This window comes from Scyliorhinus torazame, chromosome 3, assembly GCF_047496885.1.
Source record: "Scyliorhinus torazame isolate Kashiwa2021f chromosome 3, sScyTor2.1, whole genome shotgun sequence".
NCBI classification, from domain to species: domain Eukaryota; kingdom Metazoa; phylum Chordata; class Chondrichthyes; order Carcharhiniformes; family Scyliorhinidae; genus Scyliorhinus; species Scyliorhinus torazame.
In genome coordinates, this window is record NC_092709.1 from 72655148 (window position 1) to 72678782 (window position 23635).

General features: G+C 44.7%; 1 protein-coding gene across 1 annotated transcript in view; it reads right to left on the reverse strand.

Annotated features, from left to right (window-relative positions):
* Positions 1 to 23635, reverse strand: part of LOC140408511 (tryptophan 2,3-dioxygenase-like) — an 89308-nt gene that overhangs the window by 32704 nt on the left and 32969 nt on the right. Inside the window, exons 3-6 of the mRNA XM_072495797.1 lie at positions 18143 to 18233; positions 17941 to 18011; positions 12164 to 12291; positions 2129 to 2315 (exon numbers count right to left, since the gene is read on the reverse strand). Coding sequence (XP_072351898.1) covers positions 2129 to 2315; positions 12164 to 12291; positions 17941 to 18011; positions 18143 to 18233 — 477 coding nt within the window. The remainder of the gene's footprint in view (positions 1 to 2128; positions 2316 to 12163; positions 12292 to 17940; positions 18012 to 18142; positions 18234 to 23635) is intronic.

Consider the following 23635-nt stretch of genomic DNA (forward strand, 5'->3'; position numbering starts at 1 on the left):
GTGGAAAATGCTGTTCCAATCCAACAACATCCATACAGACTTAACCCTTTAAAATTGGCACAGGTTAACAAAGAGATTGAGAGTATGCTTAAAATGGCATAATTGAAGTCGGCTGCAGCCAATGGAGCTCACCCATAGTGATGGTACCTAAACCAGATGGTACCCAACGGTTGTGTGTGGACTATAGAAAGGTTAATGAAGTTACAAGAGCGGACTCTTATCCGATCCTACATTTGGAGGATTGCATTGAAAAAGTGGGACAATCAGCTTTTATTTCCAAACTGGAATTACTTAAAGGTTACTGGCAGGTACCTTTGCCCGAAAGGGCAAAGGAGATTTCAGCTTTTCTGACTCGAGATGGTATATACCAATTCAAAGTTATGCCATTTGGCATGAAAAACACCCCAGTCACATTTCAACGGTTAACTAACAAAAGTTGTTTCAGGATTACCCAATTGTGCGGTATATATCGACGATCTGGTAATTTTCAGCCAGACATGGAAAGAACATTTAAACCATCTGATGGAGTTAGTCGATCGACTTCAGCAGGCGGGTTTGGTGATAAACCTAGCCAAAAGTGAATTTGGAAAAGCCCAAGTCACTTTCCTTGGCCATATAATCGGACAGGGTCGAATGGTCACACGAGATGTGAAACCAACAGTTATTGAGGAGTTTTCAATACCCTCAAGACGAAGGGAAATAATGCAATTTCTTGGCATGAGTGGATTTGATCGAACATTTGTGCAAAGGTTTTGTAGCGTGGTTGCTCCACTGATGGACTTGTTGAAAAAACGTCGAAAATTTCAATGGACAGCAGAGTTTCACCAGGCATTTAACTGCCTGAAAACTGTGGTAACCAATGCTCCTGTGTTGGAGAATTACAAGGGACTCTGTGATGAGATTGAACTGGAGTATCTGACTTTAAAGAGACATGCCGAGGAGTACAGAAATGGATGGATCGTGCAGAGACCTTCTTGTTCAAAGAGCCTGTCAATCGAGACGGATTTCAGTTGGAGGAAGAAGAACAAAAAAAAAATGGACTATATTATTATACCTGTTTGCGTGTGTTGTTTTTTTAAATGAAAAAGTATATTTAATGTGAGCATTTCTTAAAGAATGGTGAAAAGGTGAAAAATGAAACCATCTTGAAGTTGATTGTTTATTTTTTTTTCTTGGGGGGAGGTGTCATGTGAGAGCACCTTTAAGAAATGGGTGTTTAAGAAATGTACCTTAAGAAATGGGTGTTTAAGAAATGTACCTTTAAGAAATGGGTGTTTATCAGTGATGTCTGCACATCCTCCCAGTGTGTGCGTGGGTTTCCTCCGGGTGCTTGGGTTTCCTCCCACAGTCCAAAGATGTGCAGGTTAGGTGGATTGGCCATGATAAATTGCCCTTAGTGTCCAAAATTGCCCTTAGTGTTGGGTGGGGTTACTGGGTTATGGGGATAGGGTGGAGGTGTTGACCTTGGGTAGGGTGCTCTTTCCGGGGGCTGGTGTAGACTCGATGGGCCGAATGGCCTCCTTCTGCACTGTAAATTCTATGATAATCAGAATTCTATGATGCCAGAGTGTGGGTGGAGCTGGGCTGTCTGTCAACTTTTTACTTTTGTTTTAGGCTGTTTGCTGCCGGGTGTGTTTTAGTTTCGTTTTCAGTGTTGGAGCTGAAGCCAGACAGAGCAGGTGTACTGTTGATCTCTCTGCCATGAAAAGACTATCTCTTGATCATTTGGTGAATTCAGAATTATAAATGTTCTCAGTAGTGAATGTAAACCTGACGTGCTTCTGTTAAAATGTGTTTCTTTTGTCTTCTGGATGTTGTTTGGGAAGTTATTAAGCATTACTTAGTGTTGTATTCTTTGGGGGTTGTATTTGAACTAATGGTTGCTAAGATGTTCACTGTATGTTTTAAAAAGGTTAATTTGAGTTCATAGAATAAATATTGTTTTGCTTTAAAAAATACTTTTCCATTTCTGCTGTACCACACCTGTAGAGTGGGCCGTGTGCTCCCCATACCACAATCTATTAAAGGTTGTGGGTCAGGTGAACTCCATGATACACTTTGGGGTTCTCTAAACCCTGGCCCATAACAACAGCATGATTGATTATTGACGGAATCTCAGTTTGAGTACCTCTACCAGTTGTAAGAGTGTTGGTTCTATTTCAGATTGAAGCATCAGCTCATTTTCCTGCCCTTTGAAGTTGTCCTTATAGTGCTTTCTGTTGTAAGGAATTCGCAAACTATCTGGAACGCCAATCTTATTCTCTATAAGGCGAAACTGCAGACTCTGAAATCCAGATGCAGGTACTAAATACTTCCTTTAAAAATAAATAGTAAAAAATAATCAGCATGTTACGTGAATCATAATTTGATTAAAATTCACTAAAACTGGTTTTCTTTCTTATGTTATTTATGGAATAAACCAAATGTTGGCTTAATATTGGCTTTGACTTACTATTGCATTTATCTGTCCCCTTTCTGAAAGATAGGAAAACTGCCAGTAAGGACACATGTAATATTAGCCTATCCAGTAGACACAATGAGGAATTTCATTGTACAACCATATGGCCAGGCGTAGGCTATAACATTCCTTTCTGGAGCATTGGGTACACAATTCAGATCAAAAAATTCTAGCACACTGCGTGATTGCATTAGAGAGGACCTAACAAGCTATTCATTCATATTAAGAACTCCTGACCACATGCTTCTAATCATTAGAGACAGACGACAAATAATGAATAAATCATGGAATCCCAGTGAAGGGAGCCTTTTTGGCCCATCGAATCTGCACCGACCCTTTGAAAGAGCACCCTAGCTAGGCCCCCTCCCAAACCTATCCCAGCAAACTAGCCTTGGGTAATGTCCATAGAAGGAGGAAAGATTAGAACAGAAGAACAAATGAAATAGGAGCAGGAGTAAGCCATATAGCCAAGCAAACCTACTGAAATTCACCTGAGGAAGGAGCTGCGCTCTGAAAGCTAGTGATTCGAAACAAACCTGTTGGACTTTAACCTGGTGTTGTAAGACTTTTTACTGTGCCCACCCCAGCCCAATGCCGGCATCTCCACATACTGAAATTCAGCAAGAGCAAAGCTGAATTTTTACATCAACTCCACTCCTGCCCTATTCCCATACCCTTTGATTCCCTCAATGCCCAAAAGTCTATTATTCTCAATTTTGACTATATTAAATGACTGATCATCCACAGACATCTAGGATGAAGACATTTTTTGTCACCTCATTCCCTTATCCCAAGATTATGGCCCTCCAGATGAGAAAACAGCATCTACCCCATCAAGGCCTCGAAGAGTTTTATACTTTTCAAACAGATCACTTCTGATTCTTTCAACTCCTGAGAGCATAGGTCAATCTCAATCTCTCCTCATAGGACAACATCTCTCACATGCCCAGAATCCATCTAGTGAACGGGACTCGGACCATGTAAATGTCCATTGACCTCGGGTGGGAACTTCCAGTCCTAGGGCGGGCGCGGTCAAAGAATCCCGCCCAATGTCTGAGAATAAAATGCTGTCTATGTTTGCATTCATTAAAAAAAAAAAAATTTAGAGTACCCAAATCTTTTATTTACCAATTAAGGGGCAATTTAGCGTGGCCAATCCACCTACCCTGCACATCTTTGGGTTGTGGGGGTGAGACCCATGCAGACACAGGGAGAATGTGCAAACTCCACATGGACAATGACCCAGGGCCGAGATCGAACCCGGGTCCTCAGCACCATGTGGCAGCAGTGCTAATCAGTGTGTCACCGCACTGCCTATGTTCACATTCATAGACCATGAACAGGCCAAAAGCCAATAAAGGTTAAAAAAATGGTAAAATATTTCTAAAGTTATATACTCTCAAGGATGACTCACTTCATAAGACATTTTGTTGTAATTACAGACATAGGGCTGGATTCTCCGATCCCCGACGGTGAAATCGCGTTCGGCAACAGGGTGGAGAATCCCTGATGATGACCAAATCGGGGGCAGCGCCGGTTCCGCGATGCTCCACCCCCCCTGAAAAGCGGCGTACTCACACCGTATCCACGGCCTCAGGCCCGCTCCTCGATGCTCCGTTCCTGACCGGCCGAGTTCCCGACGGCGTGGGTCTCTCACGGTCTCACCCGTCGTGAACTCAGCGTGGCGGCTGCGGACTCAGCCCACCGCCGCCAGTCGAGGAAGGTCCGATCCGCCATCAGTGGGTCTTCATTCGGGGCTGGGGGCACTGTGGGGGCTGGTCCAGGGCGCGCGAGCCGGCCGAAGGTGCGGCTCTTTTTGCGGTCCGGCCGCTGCAGGCCGCCGCCGCGCATGCGCAGCCACAGACCAGGCAATGCTCCAGGCCTTATCAGCAGCTAAGCTGGGAGCTCTATGCTGTCTCCCTGCTAGCCCGCCCTGGAGCAGGGAATCGGTGGTTGTTTTCACGCCGGCGTGGGGACTTAGTCTCCCAAACGGAGAATCCAGCCCATAGTTTTTCAGGTTTTGAGTTTTCAGGTGGCCAACAGATTCTGCCCCATGTGTGAACACTTACTTCGGAACATGGCTTCAAAGAAACATGAGTAGGCTATTTAGCCCTCGAGCCTGTTCTGCCATTTAATGAGATATAATATGGTAATCTTTATTGTCACAAGTAGGTTTACATTAACACTGCAATGAAGTTACTTTGAAAAGCCCCCGGGTCGCCACATTCCAGCGCCTCTTCGGGTACACGGAGGGAGAATTCAGAATGTCCAAATTACCGAACAGCGCGTCTTTTGGGGCTTGTGGGAGGAAACTGGAGCACCTGGAGGAAACCTACGCAGATGCAGGGAGAACGTGCAGACTCCACACAGACAGTGACCCAAGCCGGGAATCGAACCTGGGACCCTGGCGCTATGAAGCAACAGTGCTAACCACTGTGCATATTAGATGGTGTATGTTATATCGTTGTGCCTTTATATATGAGAATTTGATAATATTTGGAATAAAATAAATTGATCTGTGACATAACAGCATTTACACACATTTGCCGAATACTTCTGGTGAACAAAAGATCTACAATTTCAGATCGAAAATTCATAATTGATCGAGTATCATATATGGAATAGAATGCAGGCTTCTAACCATCCTTTGCCTGTAAATTATTCATCAATTTTTGTTTTAATCATTTATATGTGGAACCTTCTGTTCTGTAAGCTTGACCTGCCTTAACTGGGCAGCAACAACAGATTTTTGACAGTACATTGTGGAGTTTTAGCACCCTTATGGACAATAAGTTCAGGGTCATGACTATTTTCTGTGTAAAAAGGTTCTTACTCACATTCACCACCAGTCAAAACCTTAAATTTGTGCCCGAAGTTTGGTGTCATCAGTTAATGGAAACACTTTTCCTTGTCCAAAACCTGGCATACTCTTGCCCACCTCTATCTGATCTACCCCTCAAGTTCCTTTGTTCCAAGGATGACTACTTTTCTAATCAAATCTTGTAGCTAAAATCCCAGAATCTTATACCCACAATCCAAAAACCCATCTTTGACAGCATGATGGCAGAAAAGCACTAAGCCCAACCGGCATGAAAACACATGCACCTGGTGAGCAAACCTCAGAGGAGAACTCAGATGAGTGCAGTACTTGTAGAGTGGCTCCATGTCTTCAATCGGGAGACGGGGTACTAGGCTTGTCTCAGGAGACACCAGCCTTGACTTGGGTGGCAATCAGTCTTGACATGTGAGAGAATGGAGTTTGACTCAGGAGACATCAGGCTTGATTTGGGGGTACAGGATTTGACTTGGGGGACTCCAGGCTTCATGTGGGGTACCAGGGTAAAACTTGAGGCTACCAGGGTGTGATTTCAAAGATACCAGGATTTGACTCCGAGATAACGAGTTTTGACTCCGAGAAAACGAGTTTTGACTCCGAGGGTACTGAGATTTGACTCCGAGAGTAAAAGGATTTGACTCTGATGGTACTGGAGTTTGACTCCGAGGGTATCGGTGTTGACTCAATGGCACTGAAGTTTGATTTCAGGGTACTGGGGTGCGAATCGGAGGATTCCAGGGTAAGAGTCAAAGGTACAGGAGTAAAACTGTCAAGTGTGAAAAGCATCATTTTTGAGGATGCTATGTACTACCAGGCCATGGGCTTCCAAGAAGGGCCTCACAGGGGGAAGGGAAGCCTGGAGAATGGTCTTCTTATAAAGGCCTCAAGGAAGGAAGAGAATTCTGAGTCAGTGCAGTGGCAGGGGGTTGGGGAGTCATCATGAACTGTTGGTTCCACACAATCCGGTGGGGGGCCTGGGGAGCTTCTGGAGGCGGAATGTTGACAAGGACGAAGCTGATGGTAAGACATGTCAGTGATCAGAAACCGCGTTGCAGCTGAGATTGTTCAAAGCAGAATGCAAAGGACTGGGCAACAATGTTGTGGCCGCGGCATGAGTCAGCGGGCTGTTGGGGTGCGGGGCCAGCCGCACCTCAGAGGTACAGAGAGGACACAGGGAGTACAGTGAACTGTGTGAGGTCAGCTCAGCACATTGTGGGAGACATTATAATTCCCATTGAGAATGACTGATGTGTTCAGTCACTGTTAAGAGACACCCGCAATGTGCAGGGAAGCTTGCGCAACACCTGGAGGAAGCCTTTGACTGGGCAGCCTGCCTTTTTCTGGCGCAGGATCCTGTTTTCAGGTCGGAATTACAGAATCAAAGCTCATTACAACAAGGAACTAGAAGACGTGCAATTTGTAATTGTTTACTTACTGAGGTGAAAGTTATGTCGTATTACTTAATACCCATGTCTTGTGCAACTTGAGCTTATTAACCTGCAGCTACACCTTGGTTCATTCCCAACATCCACAATGGAGCTGGAGACAAGCTGCTTTCTTCCACACCCTATTGTCTGTGTTGACCTTGGTAGGTGTCCTCTGGAGGGTCCAGACCTGGTGGCACAGGCCTGCTTTCGGGATCCTGCTGTGTAGTACTGCCACCTTCCTCAACCTGTGGAGTTGCAGCTGAAACAGTTACAAGAAGAGGGGATTTTGGTGGATGCGACACTTATGCAGCGACGTGGGTGGACAGCCCTGGGGTGTGCACCAGTTGATCTCCCCCCCCCCCCCCCCCCCCCCATGTGGTTACCCTGGCTTCTTCCTTGAAATGGAAGGGCAGCTTGACTGAGAAGTCCCACCATCTTCTGTCATTGGCACTGATGGGTACCTACACCATGGAGTGCATGTCCTGCAGCAGTGCAGGATAATAATCTTGGACCAAGATCTCCAAGGCTGTTGCAACCCTAACTGTGTTAACCTGGGTACGTTGGAGTGTCAGCGCAATCGCCTCAGACACAAGACGGACAGCCTCCTCCATGCAGCCTTTCAATCTCAGGAGTGTGCCAGACATCCCCGCCTGATTTTCCCTACCTAGTCCAGAGGCTCATCAACTGACTGGGATTTAGCAGATTCCTGCCCTCCAGCATCATCCCAGTGCTGGCACTCTGGGATATTCCTGCCTATGCTTGCTGTGGATGTGATGTGCTCCGATTACGATCTAAAAGCTGCTCTAAATGTAGGTCTCACTGAGATGTGGGCCTCTGTGCTGGCGAAGGGTGTGGGTGAGCCTTGTGACGGCTCTTCCACATTGGGCTCTGTGAATTCCTCTTCTGTGCTGCTCTTGAGGCTTCAGCCAAGGAACTGGCTTGTGGACCCTTTAGCCGCTTCCCAGATGTGCCTTGAAAGGAAGAAGAGTTCATGAGTGCATGGCAGGGGCCTGAGAAACAGGAGACATCCCTCACAGCATGGTTTCTGATGGATATTACAGTGCTGGATCCTCACTTTGTTTACTGCTGCTGACCTAACCAAGGTAAGTCAGCACAGGAGCGGTCCTCCCTGGCCAGCTGGAGGACCGCATCCTTGAAGTCTATGAGGACCTTCAGCTCAAGCATCCCTCCACCCAGCTGGGATCTCTCCCTCTTGTTGTGAGACAACTTTTCCTGCATGATGACAGCTGGAGAGAATGTAAGCAAGACGCATGCGAGGGCTGATGTTAAGGATGCCTGGTATGTGTGGATGGTGATCATAGAATTTACAGTGCAGAAGGAGGCCATTCGGCCCATCGGGTCTGCACCGGCTCTTGGAAAGAGCACCCTACCCAAGGTCAACACCGCCACCCTATCCCTGTAACCCAGTAACCCCACCCAACACTAAGGGCAATTTTGGACACTAAGGGCAATTTAGCATGGCCAATCCACCTAAGCAGATAAGGAGGTGATACATACACGACCCACAGAGAGTTTAAGATGTGTGTGGGAGACTGAGTTTCCCTTGAGCTAACATTGCGTGAGATCTCTGTGGATCTGTGATGGATGTGTCAGTTGAGAGTGATGAGAAGATTGAATTACCATGGCAGAACGGAGGAGATCATTAAAAAAAATCTTTTAAATAAATTTAGAATACCCAATTCTTTTATTCCAATTAAGGGGCAATTTAGTGTGGCCAATCCATCTATCCTGAATATCTTTGGGTTGTGGGGGTGAGACCCATGCAGACACGGGAGAATATGCAAACCCCACACGGACACTGACCCAGGGCCGGGGTCAAACCCGGTTCCTTGGCACCGCGAGGCCGCAGTGCTAACCACTGTACCAGGGTGAGGCCCATTCGGAGGAGGTTATTGATCCTCTTCCTGCACGGGGTGGCATTGGCACAGCAGAGCACTGATGCTGCTACTGCCTCCTAGGTTGTGTTCATCAATTTGCTAGCTACTTTTAATCCTGAGCATGAGGAGAGCACATGGGAACATCGGTACAGGAGTATCATTCAGCCTGTTGAGCCTGTTGTACCATTTCATACCATCATGGCTGATTGGACACCTCAGTGCCTTTTACACACACTAATCCCATAACCCTTTCTGTGTTAATCAGAAATCTATAAATCTCTGCTTTAAATATACACAATGACTGTGCTTCCATGACCTACTGGCGTAGAGAATTCCAAAGATTCACAACCCTCTGTGTAAATAAATTTCTCCTGATCTCCATCCGAAGTGGCACCTCCTTATTTTGAGATTGAGTCCCCTGGTTCTCAACTCCCCAGCCAAGAGAGACATCTTATCTGCATCTACCCTGTTTATTCCTTTGAGTATTTTATAGGATTCAATTAGATCACCGCACATTCTTCGAAACTCTAGAGAATGCAGTTTGCCCAACTTCGCGTCATAAGACAGTCCCACCATCCCTGGAACAAGTCTGGTGAATCTTCGGTACACTCCCACTGTGGCAATAATATCTTTTTGATGTAAGGAGACAAAAACTGCATACAGTACTCCAGGTGCGGTCTAACCAAGCTTCGAAACAATTGAAACATGACCTCACTACTACTGTAACATTCCATTAGCTTTCCCAACAGCTTGCTGCACCTGCGAGTTAGCCTTCAGTGACTTATGGACAATGACACCCGGGGTTCCTTTGTATATCTGTACTTCCTAATTTTTTTTCCAATTAGGAAATACTCTGCACATCTGCTTCTACTACAAAAATGGATTACCTCACATTTTTCCACATTACATTCCCTCAGCCATGTCCTTGTCCACTCACTACATCTGCCCAAATCCTCCTGTTGCTGCTTTGCATATCAACATCGCTTTTCCCGCCCAAAATCGGTCTTTACCGATATCTGAGAAATTCCCAGCCAATATCTTTCATAATACAAGAAGCTTGTTTACCTACATGTATCAAAGTAAATTAAATGTCATTATATTGAGGTGTTGTTTTGTGGTGCTGCAAATGAACACAGAAATACGCAAAGTAGAACTGAATTTCCTTGAAAGTTTCACTTTTTTTTTCAATCTTGATTGTCACAAGTAGGCTTACATTAACACTGCAATGAAGTTACTGTGAAAAGCCCCTAGTCTCCACATTCCGGTGCCGATTCGGATACACAGCGGGAGCATTCAGAATGTTCAAATTACTTAACAGCACATCTTTCGGGACCTGTGGGAGGAAACCAGAGCACCCGGAGGAAACCCGTGCAGACACGGGGAGAACGTGCAGACTCCGCACAGACAGTGACCCAAGCCGGGAATCGAACCCTGGTGCTGTGCTACCCACTGTGCTACCGTACTTGCCTTCCATTGTAACTTTAATGAGAATTTAGGCAGAATCAACAGTGAAATTATGGAAATGTGAGTGGTACAGTTGATCTGCCTCCAGAATTTCAGTCCCTCCTGTCTAAAATTTTGTTTGCCTAGATATCTGGAATAGGATCATTAAAATCTTTGTTCCAAATTTTACCACTCTTCCCATCCATCCACGTGCACTTACCCCAACCAGAATCTTTCCTTTAATCCAACACATCCCACTGCTCAAGACCATAGGTCACCAGGACTTCCTGTACCCATGTAACAAGTACATGGCTGGGGGAATGACTAATAGTACAAATAAAAAAGGTACAGCACCTTCTGTCTCACTAACATACACCTGACTAGACTGTGGCTGCTGTAAACAAGCCAATGTTCAAACAAATGTTTGATCTCGCAGCTAAGAATACATAACGAGAATTGGTTGAGAGTAAAGGCACCCATTAGAGCACTAAAATGCCCGAGTCCCAGGGAAACAGCTCTGACTTTGATCTCAGCTATCAACTTCACAATGTTTATTCACACAAGGATACTGTGTTCCCAGTGCTTGCAGTTTCAGCTATTTACACTTTGAAGGGTTTGCATGATTGACACTTTATTACCTTGTAGAAGAAAGGATTTTGTTCAGAAAGTGCAAAATTATCAATGAATGACTGTTTTAAAAAACCTTTTCTCTACACACATTAATGTCACTATAAGATCCATTGGTTCTATAAATTAATAAATAAATAACCTTTATTGTTACATTGTAGGCTTACATTAACAGTGCAATGAAGTTACTGTGAAAAGCCACGAGTCGCCACGTTCCGGCATCTGTTCGGGTACACAGAGGGAGAATTCAGAATTCTCAGCTGGTACGGGAATTGAACCCGCGCTGCTGGCCTTGTTCTGCATCACAAACCAAGGGCGAAATTCTCCCGAAACGGCGCGATGCCTGCCGACTGGCGCCCAAAACGGTGCCAATCAGACGTGCATCGCGCCGCTCCAAAGGCGCGGAAATGACATGTCGGGGCGGCGCATGCGCGGGAGCGTCAGCGGCCGCTGACAGTTTCCTGCGCATGCGCAGTGGAGGGAGTCTCTTCCGCCTCCGCCATGGTGGAGACCGTGGCGGAGGCGGAAGGGAAAGAGTGTCCCCACGGCACAGGCCCGCCCGCGGATCGGTGGGCCCCGATCGCGGGCCAGGCCGCCGTGGGGGCACCCCCCGGGGCCAGATCGCCCCGCGACCCCCCCAGGACCCCGGAGCCCGCCCACGCCACCTTGTCCCGCCGGTAAATAGGTGCTTTAATTTACGCCGGCGGGACAGGCAATTTATCGGCGGGACTTTGGTCCATTCGGGCCGGAGAATCGAGCGGGGGGGCCCGCCAACCGGTGCGGCGCGATTCCCGCCCCCGCCGAATATCCGGTGCCGGAGACTTCGGCACCTGGCGGGGGCATAATTCACGGCAGCCCTGGCGATTCTCCGACCCGGCGGGGGGTCAGAGAATGACGCCCCAGATGTCGAGTCCACTGAGCTATAGTTTGCTGTGCGTGAATGGGCATGGAATTGCCATAGCTTAGCATGGGAGCATAAGGACTGTGTGGAGGGGGGCATGAGCAGGGCATTTTAAACTTACCTCTCAAAAGGTTCCCTCATACAGACGCTGGGTCATAGTATTTCTGAGATGTGGTGAGTCACGATTCTTTGAAAAGCTGGCCCTACTCCTTGAGATTTGTGGAGAACTAGGACATGCCTACCGCGTAATGGAACCAGACAGTTCAGGAGTGCAGGGTCTATACCCGTGACTCGAAGCAGCCGGCAGCAGCCTGGGAGGGAGGTCAGTTAATCCCAGAATTGGGCCCCGCCTACCATTTTGAATGGACTCCCGAGTCATCCTGACTCAGTGAAAATCCAATTTTTAAAGCTGCATCTTCGGTTTCTCTTTATTTCAGCAGATACCCTTGTGAAATTTGAGTAGAATTATAGATTTTGCAGATTATAAGAAATTGTTACTTCAACATCAGCTGCATTGCACATTAATTTTCCCCAATTTCCCCAATAATTCCCAAATTCAAAATTTTTTGTTACCGGAAATCAAAGAAGTCGAGTGCTGTCATTGTCTCCAGAACGTCAAACTGATCCACCAGAAGCTTGAGAATCATCGAAGTTCGATGGATTCTTGAGACCACTTTCAGCATATTTCTTTCATTCCTCACCTGGAACACAGTTTTCATGCTTTACATATCAATATCTGGCAATAAAAACCACCTTAGCTCAATCTCCCACAACCTTGAACAAATTAAAACAGTACTAAGTCTACTAAGTTCCCAAAACGTCGGAGTGATTTCTTGTGATCTTCTAGACAGGTGATAAGCTTAGTTCACCAAGTACCAGAGCATAGCAGACTGTAATCCAGAGTCAAATCCATGCTCCCAGTGGAGAGCAACAGACGCAGTGTGGTCTTGGATCTTCGATAACTGTCAACAATTAAACTGACCAAGGGGTGGAAGATTCATTGCCCTGAAGGCAATAAAGGTGTCTTAGACAATCCAGCAACTTTTGAAAATGCGTCTATATTTCTAGTGAATTTGAAATGTTCTCAGGCACATGAAGCAAGGAACTAAAATAATTCAGAAAATGTCAGAAACCTCAACAGGCCTGGCAGCATCTGTGGAGAGAGAAACAGAGATAACGTTTCGAGTCCAATATCATCGGAACTTCTAAGAGTCATATTGGACTAAAAATGTTAACTCTGTTTCTCTCTCTACAGATGCTCCCTGGCTTGCAGAGATTTTCCACCTTTTTCTGTTTTACTTTCAGGTTTCCAGCATCCATTGCATTTTGGTTTCACAAAAATAATTAAAACTCATTTGAATGGCCAAGCTGATCTTTGACTCACCCTAACATGTAATCACAGAAAGTTAATTTGCAATGCAGTAAGCATAATGAAAACAATTTTAAAAACAACACAAAAGTTGCAATCTTCCAAGGCTTCTGCAAATTACTAACAGGGACACATTTCCTCTGAGGATTCGCACACTTCCATCAGGCACAATTCCCAAGCTCAGATCCTCTTGATCCAGACTATTGATAGTTCTATTTAGTCATTCATGGCATACTGACATCGCTGGCAAGGCGAGCACTTATTTGCTATTGCGATGGACCCAAGAAGAGAAAAATAAAATACTTACCTTTGAAACAGAGACTGGAGGCTCAGAACTACAGTTCCCAGTGGCCCATGGTCTCTACGCATGAGCCGGCCGGAGTATGGCCGCACATGTGCAGTGCATTATTTTCCGTTGACAGGCTGGTACATTGTTCCCGTGCAATTAGATTTTTTACATTTTAGGCTAAAAGTGATTCCTGTGCAGCTGCACAGAATGAAAAGGACAGCACGAAAATGAAACAGTGCAAGAAGAGGATCAAATGACCTAGAAGAGAACGCTGTTCCACTAAAAGTGCCAGATGAGACAGGGTGGGAGCTGCAGAGAGAAGATTTTAAAAAGCCCAAAGTGGGACGGGAGGAGGTCCCAAGAAGATAGTCAGATCAAGAAACAAGATCAGGAATCGGAAACAGGTCCTGTTCAGTGGAATTAAAGGTAAGGAGCAGGGGGAAAGGTTCTGAATTAAAAAGAGCGGGCTTGGAATAAAGTGGGCTTGTGAGAAGACAGAATATCTGAGGGGACAGCCGAAGGCTAGTGACACCCCCCCCCCACCTCACTATGGGCCTTTGGAGCAGTGGTGTTCTGTTTGGCATGCTCAAATATCTGGCAGTATGAATGGAATGTGCAGCTTTAATGCAAGGGGAGATCCAGGGGAAGGGAACCTTGGAAAGAGAGGTTGAAACCCTGGAGGTAAATCCTTGATGGAGACATCGGAGTGAAAGCAATGTTTGGGAGAAAATTCAAAGACAACTTACTTTGAATGTGGAGTCTGGAAGCCCTCATGAGGAAGACAAGTTTTTAGTGAGACTGGTTGACTCACAGTGTGGCAAGTTTCTGGGGGATGATGGGAAATCCATTGAATTGTGGTTTTGGAGTGTGGTATGTCTGACTGCCTAATAGTGCACGTGGACTGTAACAGATATCATGGACAAATGTCAATAGTCAAAAGTAAATTGGTCAGACAGGATCAAATATGTAGAGCCAAATGGACTTTAAATGTTAACTCAGTTTTCTCTCCCTACAGATGCTGCCAGACCAGCTGAGTGTTTCCAGGATTCTCTGTTTTTGATTTTGTTTCAGATTCCAGCATCCACAGTATTTTGCTTATTTTATGTTTTCTCTTGTGTTGGTTCTCTCACCACCTGTTTCAGGTCCAGTCTGACAAATATGCCCTTCAGGAACTAGCCAACTTGATCAGTAATGTTGTTGCCGAGTCATAGTTGGTGATGGACATTGAAATCCATCCTCATGGAGTGGGCGGCACAGTGGTTAGCACTGCTGCCTCACAGCGCCAGGGACCTGGGTTCAATTCCAGCCTTGGGTGACTGTCTGTGTGGAGTTTGCACATTCTCCCCCTGTCTGTGTGGGTTTCCTCCGGGTGCTCGTGTTTCCTCCCACAGTCCAAAGATGTGCAGGTTAGGTGGATTGGCCATGATGAATTGCCCCTTAGCATCGGAAGGTTCGGTGGAGTTACGAGGGAATGGGATGCTGCAGACTCGATGGGACAAATGGCCGCATTCTGCACTGTAGGGATTCTATTATTTTTATGTGCGCTTGCTGCCCTCAATATGGTGTTGAACATGGAGGAGCAATGATTCATCAGCTGAGGTGGTCTGCAGAAGATTTGCTGCTGCCATAAGACTTCATGTTGACAGCTCATAGGGCCACTTCCGTCCAACTGTTGTTGGGGCCAGACATACCCTGGGATACCCTGGGATGGTGATGGAGGAATCTGGTTGTAAGGTGTGCATGACTATGCATGGTCAACCTATTGCTTGACCTATCTGTGTGCCCGCTTTTCCAGTTTTGGCACAAGTCCCCTGAGGTCAGTGAGACGAACTTTGCAGGGTCGACTGGGCAGGGTGAACACGGTTGCGTACAGTGCCAAGGTAGATGCTGGGTGGTCTGTCCGGTTTTATTCTGATTCAATTTTTTTCTTTGCAGCTTGGTACAACTAAATGGTTTGAATGGACATTTCTGAGGCAGTAAAGAGTGAAGCACATCATTGTGGGTCTGAGCGACATCTTGGCGGGACCCAGTAAGGATGATATATTTCCTTCCTTATTGAGCATATGGGATTTTAAACGACAGTCCCGCAGTTTCATGGTCACTGTTACTCATATCAGGTTTTCATTTATTTAGTTTTTAAATCCGTCAACTGCCAACAAGGATTTGAACTCGTATATCGAGAATATCAGTCCAGGACCGGAATTCTCCGGCCGTTGGGATTGTCTGTTCCCGCTGGCAGTGTACCTCAACCTGCGTGTGGCTCCAATGGGAAATCCCATTGACAAGTGACGGGAATAGAGAATCCCGCTGCCAGCGAATAATGCACTGCCGAGAAACAGGTGGCTGGGGGAACGGCGAATCCAGCGCCAGATCTCTGGAGTAACAGCCCAGCAACATGTCCACAATGCTGTAGACCCACTATTAACTACATTATGTTTTCCAAGCCGACCTACTTGTACAACTTAGTGTTTCCCACTTTAAAAATAATTATTGGGATGTATAATCAAAATATTTCCCCAGAACTCACTCATGCAACAATGTAGCTTCCTGACACTTGCAATGTTTTCCCAAGTTTAAAAAATATATATTTTTATTCTCCTTTTTCACATTTTCTCCCAAATTTACACCCAACAATAATCAGTAATGAATGCAATGTCAATCCCCATTTCAATAACAATGATCCCATCCTCCCACCAAACCCTCAAATATTACCCCGCATGTTAACAGAAACAAATGACAAAAAGGAATCAGGAATCACCCATAGTCACCATTAACACACACAGTCCCTCTCCCCCTAACCCTCCCAGCCACCCCTCCCCTCCAATGTTCGACGTAATCCAATTCTCGAAAGTGCATAATGAATAATGCCCATGAATTGTAGAACCCCTCCATCCTTCCCCTCAGTTCAAATCTGATCTTCTCAAGCGTCAAGAATTCCAGCAGGTCCCCCCTCCACGCCAGGGCACTGGGTGGAGAGGTTGATCTTCACCCTAACCGGATCCGCCTTCGGGCGATCAACGAGGCGAAGGCTACAACATCTGCCTCCGCACCAGTTTCCAACCCCTGCTGGTCCCACACCCCGAATATGACCTCCCGAGGGCCCGGGTCTAGTTTCACGTGCACCACTTTAGAGATTACCCCACCACATGCTATTAGCACCCCGTTTCCCTGGGTTTCTGTGGCTATGACTCATCTTTCATTCTCACTCCACAGTATAAATATTTTCCACTTTCTCTGTCTGTTAGCTTTGACAGAGTCATTTGACTCAAAACGTTAGCTCTTTTCTCTCCTTACAGATGGGGTCGGAGTATCGCCGGGGGGGGGGGGGGGGCGACGTGAATGCCGCCCCCACCGGCTGTCGAATTCTCTGGCGCTGGGGATTTGGCGGGGGCGGAAATCGCGCCGTGCCGGTCGGGGCCGTTGGTAGCGGCCCCCCCCCCCCGGTGATTCTCCGGCCCGCGATGGGCCGAGTGGCCGCCCGTTTTAGGCCGATCCCGCCGGCGTAAAATACACCACATACTTACCGGCGGGACCTGGCTCCGCGGGCGGCCTCCGGGGTCCTCGGGGGAGCGCAGGGGGATTGGACCTGGGAGCCTGGCCCGCGATCGGGGCCCACCGATCCGCGGCGGGCCTGTGCCGTGGGGGCACTCTATTCCTCCGCGTCGGCTGCTGTGGCTCAGCGATGGCTGACGTGGAGATGAACCCCCCTTGCGCATGCGCTGGGATGACGCCAGCACACGCTGGCTCTCCCGCGCATGCGCCAACTCGCGCCGGCCGGCGGAGGCCCTTCGGCGCCGGTTGGTGTGGCAGCAAGCCCCTTCCACGCCGGACGGTGCAGGCTTGGTCCCTGAAGGTGCGGAGGATTACGCACCTTCGGGGCGGCCCGACACCGGAGTGGTTCACGCCACTCTTTCCCGCCGGAGTTGCCCGCCCTGCCGATTCCCGCAGAATCCCGCCCATTGTCATTGTAGATCATATCTAACTTTTCAATAAGTCCCTCACAAATTAATTTACTATTTACCTCGGTTGTATTGAAGTCTGTTTAACAATTGCAAGGATTTTTTTTTTGTTGTGTTTTCACAGTGAAATACCTGATGGATAATTTGGGAAGCAGGTTGTCAGTCCATGCAAAACAGAATAGCCTGGGCCACTTGTTAGCAATCAGGTGGGCACGGAGGAGCACTCTGCCCAACCTAACAAATGAGAGTGTAAAGCTTACCTTGAGTGACCCCTTTGCTTCAATCCTTTTTTGACAGACCCACACCTGGCAGAAAACCCCCAGTGCTTCACTTTGCTGCTGAAGCTGACATTACAGTTGCAAATGGAGACCGATGATGTTAATGGACTCTGATCTGTGTATTTGAAGGAAGGGCCCGGCCAGCTTTGGGTGAGTGACTTACTATCCGATCAGAAGTGCGAATAAAATAATGAAGCAGTTGGATCTAATGCAACATCATAAAATCACACAACACAGAAGCAGGCCATTCAATCCGCTATGCTTGTTCCAGTCTTTGTAAAAGCTATTGAAGGAGTCCAACTACCAGCAGGTTAAACCATTAGGTGGATTTTAATGGCCTACCAGCCCACAAAAACTGGGTGGATAGGGTTAAAATTCATCCACCAATTTACAGAAACAATTCTTTCATCAACTATAAGATTTAAGAAAATTAAGCACCAGTGAAGAATGCTCACCTGACCCTTCTGAAATATTTCACGAACTGAATCCAACTCCCAAAGAATCTGCTTGAACCACAGTTCATATGCTGCAATTTATATATGTAAAAAAAAATCAAAATGACCAATAATTTATTACATTAACGCCGAGTTATTGGGTGAATAATTTGCAAATGTCAATTTCTTTTCTGTTATTGATATAATAATATTTGCGGCTCACCTTGGTGGGTTACAATAAACAGGTGTTCATCATGAATTTTGCATCCCTTCTTCTGACTTTGTAACTCTTGAGCTTGAGTTATTTTATTCAACTTTAAAAGAAACAAAGGAGTTTGAACTTTAGCACAAAGTGAACGGTTGTGAATGTGCAAGAAAGTGAACAATAACAAGCGTTCTGATCACACAACCGTTGTAGTTTGGTTGCGTGCTTTATAAACTTTAATGGTTATATTAAACTAAGGGGGAAAGAAACTAGAGTTAGACAGAAAAGAAATGTGCTGAGAGCATCAGACAGCATTTTCTCAAGGATTCTCCAATTCGTGCATGGTAATATTAATGGAAAACCAAGGGAAATGTCTGCTTATGCTGATTCGCCAGGCTGCTTGTCCCAGTTCCAGGGGGAATTTGGGGAACACCTGTGAAAGTTCAAGGTCAGTGTTTTTCTTCACTTAATGTTTGCAGAATTGTCAACCAAAGCAGCTGAATTTTGAAAGTAGCTAATTACCTCAACTGTGCTTTGTTGACATAAAGGATCAATGCAAAAAGATTAAAGTTGTGGAAACATGAATCTCATTTTTAACACTGTGGGTCAGAGGGACCAAGCAAGACAAAGAAAGCTTTATAGGGGGAAAGGCAAGTTGCGAGAGCAATGCAAACAGTTTGCAAAGAGATATTGATAGGTTAAGTAAGTGGGCAAAATGTTAGGAAATGGAGTATAATGTGGGAAAATGTGAAACTGTTAATTTTGAAAGGGAGAACAAAAGAACAAAGTGTTATTTAAATGGAGAAAAACTGTTGTTTACGAGTCTCCCTGATGTAATGTTCATCCTCAGAAACCTCAGTGATTACCTGAAATGCTTTAAAAACATTTAATTCCTTACTTGATATATGCAAGCCTCCTATAGGCTAATATGAACTATCTCTCTGGTAGGTATTGTAGGAAATGAATCACTCACCCCTAAGGCTGTACCACCAAAGGACAATGTAATGTGCCAGTGCACTGCTTCAGCAGCTGCTGCTTTCGGACGTTGAGCTTGTCACATTAACAATTGATATGTCAAATTCCCTCCCCTTCCCTCCTATTCCCTCCATTCCTCTCCACTTTCCTCCCTATCCTTTACAAATATATATTGAACTGTTGTGTTTAAGTGAGAATATATATTTTATTGCAAGAAATTTGTAAACGTTGAGGTTGTTTTATGTCACTGTTCAGCTGACGAAGTAAAACATTAAGTTAAATGTTAACTGGTTTCAAAGTTTTGAATTTATAAAATTATTTTTGTTAATAAATGTTTTCCATTAAATTTTACAAGCTCCTACAAATGTCTTACCGAAACATCAGACCACAACACTTAATTGAGATCATTACAAATCAATAAGATAATTTAAGTAAACAAGGCAGAAACATATTTAACATGAGTAACATGATGATACGCTATGTAGCACTGCTGCCTCACAACACCAGTAATCTGGTAGAGGTGGGGTAGGCAGGTCTTGCCTTTTGAGGGGGCGGGGGGTGGCCCACAGCGGGACGTTGGGGGCATCTCCCTTAAGGAGTTATCCCTGTTATGGGAGAGGCGTTTTCAGAACCCCAAAATGTATCATGGAGTTCAACCAACCTCCCCCTTTAATGTATTTGTTGCTTTTCCTAGCACACGGCTTTTTCCCTAGGTGTGGGATTACAATTATGGACATGTGGGTTTTTAAACACAAAACAATGTTTATTTCATGAACTCAACTTAACATCTTAAATAAACATTGGATCTCTTAATACCCCTTGTTTCAAAGATAACTCCGAAAATATTGCAACAGTAAATAATTCCTCAAAATGTTCCTTCAAACTTCCAAGAGACTTAACACATTTAAACAGAATCACATCAGGTTAAAGGCTTTACTATTATGAGTTTAAATCACCCAAATGATCCAGAGATAGACTTTCATGGCAGAGATCCAGCTCACTGCAAACACAGATACTCCCAAGCACTTTTCAAACTGAAACTAAAAACTGCCAAAATGGCTGATCTAAAGCCCAGCTCCACCCACTCTCTGACATCACTGTTTTCTTAAAGGTACATTGTTTAAACATCCATGTCTTAAAGGTACTCTCACATGACACCTCTCCCCAAGAAAAAAAAGCATCAACTTCAAGATGGTTTCATTTTTCACTTTTGCACCATCCACTAAAAAATGTATACAGTAAATATACCTTTTCATTAAAAAAAAAACACACGCAAGCAGTTATAATAATATAGTCCATTTTTCTTTGTTCTTCTTCCTCCAACCGAAATCCTTCTCGATTGACAGTCTCTTTGAACAAAGTCTCTGCACAATCCATCCATTCCTCTACTCCTCGGCATTTCTCTTTAGAATCAGATACTTTAGTTCAATCTGACCAGAGTCTCTTGCAATTCTCCAATACAGGAGCATTGGTGATCACAGCTTTCAGGCAGTCAAATGCCTGTTGAAAGTCCCCTGTCCAATGAATTTTTTTAGGTTTCTTTAGCACGTCCATCAGTGGCGTAATCACACCACAAAACCTTTGCACAAAGGTTTGATCAAATTCATTCATGTTAAGAGATCGCATTGCCTCCCTTCATCTTGAGGGTATCGGAGACTCCTCAAGTAAAGTGATTCGAGCTTCTCCAAATTCACTTTCGGCTAGGTTCATCACCAAACCCGCCACCTGAAGTCGATTGAAGAGCTCCATACGATGTTTTAAATGTCCTTTCCATGTTGGGAAGTTGGAAATAAAAGCAGATTGTCCCACTTTCTCCATGCAATTATTTAATGGTGGGACAGGATAAGAGTTCGTTCTTGTAACTGCATTCACCTTTCTATAGTCCACACACAACCTTTGGGTACCGTCTGGTTTAGGTACCATCACTATGGATCCATTGGCTGCAACCCACTTCAATTATGCCATTCTTCAGCATACTCTCAATCTCTCTGTTAACCTGTGCCAATTTTAAAGGGTTAAGTCTATATGGGTGCTGTTTGATAGGAACAGCATTTCCTACATCTACATCATGTATAGCCATTTTAGTACTTCCCAATTTATCTCTACAAACTTGCCCATGTGATATCAATAACTCTTTCAGGTCAGTTTGTTTTTCCTTTGGAAGGTAACTTAACAATTCATCCCAATTTTTAAGAACATCCTCATTTTCCAATTTAATTTGAGGTATGTCAAATTCACTGTCATCTGGATTTGGTTTGTCACTTATAGTTAGAATCATTAAAATCTCCTTTTTCTCTCCTTCCCTTTCAAAGTACCTTTTAAGCATATTCACATGACACACTCGGTGAGTCTTCCTTCTAACTTGTGTTTTTACCACATAATTCACCTCACTTAATTTCCTTTCAATCTGATACGGTCCACAAAACCTAGCTTTTAAAGGCTCATCTACCACTGGTAACAACACTAAATCTTTTTCCCTTCTGGCAAAACTACGAACTTTGGATTTCTTGTTCGCTACCCATTTCATCACATTTTGTGCAACTTTCAAAAGTTGTCTTGCCAATTCACCTGCTCTATTTAATCGTTCCCTAAAATTTGACACGTAATCCAATAGTGTAATTTCCGATTTCTCACCCACCAATTTCTCCTTAATCAATTTAAGTGGTCCTCTTACCTCATGACCAAAAATTAGTTCAAAAGGACTACATTTGGTAGATTCATTAGGTGCATCCCTAATTGCAAACAATACAAATGGAATTCCTTTATCCCACTCCTCTGGATAATCTTGACAATACGCCCTCAACATTGTCTTTAATGTCTGATGCCACCTTTCTAACGCTCCCTGCGATTCTGGATGGTACACAGTTGATTTAAATTGTTTTATTCCTAAGCTATCTATAACTTCTTTGAATAACTTTGAAGTAAAATTTGATCCTTGACCCGATTGAATTTCTGTGGGTAGTCCATATCTAGTAAAGAATTTAAGTAACTCCTCCACAATCTTTTTAGCTGTAATATTACATACTGGAATGGCCTCTGGAAACCTAGTAGACAAATCCATTATAGTCAAAAGATATTGATTCCAACTTTTTTTTTGAGGAAGCGTCCTACACAATCAATTATGTCCCTCGTAGAAGGTTCCTCAAATGCTGGAATGGGTATTAAGGGCGCTGGTTTTATTACTGCTTGAGGTTTCCCTATCACTTGACATGTGTGACATGATTGACAAAATTTAACTACATCTTTATGTAGTCCAGGCCAATAAAAATGTTTCTGGATTTTAGCTTGAGTTTACCTTATTCCCAAATGACCTCCCACTGGTACCTCATGTGCAACTTTCAACACCTCCTTTCTATACCCGACCGGCAATACTACTTGATGAACTTCTGCCCACTTTTCATCCGCCTGCATATGTATAGGTCTCCATTTTCTCATCAAGACATCATTTTTACGGTAATAACACTCTGGTATACTCTCAGATTCCTCTTCAGTATATGCTTTCTGATATATCCGTTTTATTTCTACATCTTTCTGTTGTAACTCCACTAATTTTTCTGAACTAAAAATGTCCACCTCATCCTCCACCTGTTCTTGCTCTTTTTCAACCATCTGATCAAAAATCATTTCTGATAATTGCACTTAAACTTCATCTTCACTCTTTGATTTCTCTTCTTGTCTTAACCTGTGAATTTGCGACCTTGTTACTACACAATCCGGAAAAATCCCAGGATATTCGTCCTTCAACCCGTCAGTTGAATGATTTTCCACTGGCTTATCAACCAGAGTAGGCATCACTCCCACCTGCGTTCCAGCTATATCATTAGCCAAGATAAACTGTATTCCTGGACAAGATAGTTTATCTATTACTCCTACTACCACTTCCCCACTCTTCACCGGACTTTCCAACCTTACCTTATACAATGGAACGTTACTCCTCTCACCCTGAATTCCACATATCACCACCTTTTCTGGCAACATTCTTCCCAAACTACATAATTCCTCATCTCTTACCATTAAAGATTGACTAGCCCCTGTATCTCTTAAAATTGTGTCTTCTTCACCTGCTCCTTTGATACACATGAGTAAACTTTACCCACACAAGTAAATTCTTTAAATACATCTGGCACCTTCTTAACAATTACTTCTTGAACAGGCTGTACAATCGTTTGCACCTCCTTCGCTTCCCTTGGGCCTTCCTTTCCCACTCTAACAAACCCTACTGTCTTATCCTGTTTTACCACTTCAGCCTTCCCAGTGCTTTTCTTCAATCACCAACACTGTGACTTTACATGGCCTAGTTTATTAGAGTGAAAACATCTGAAACTTTTCATTTCTTTTCCACCCTCCTGGATTTCTTTTTAAATCTGAGTTACACTCTCTTTATTGTCTCCCATCAGATCACCTTTACCTTTACCACTTGAGTATTTCTCATGTCCCCAGTTTCTATCCCTCACCGGCTGAAACTGATGTCGGAAACCATCAATTACTATCTAATTACTATCAATTACAATCATGAACCAATTCATAATCATGTGT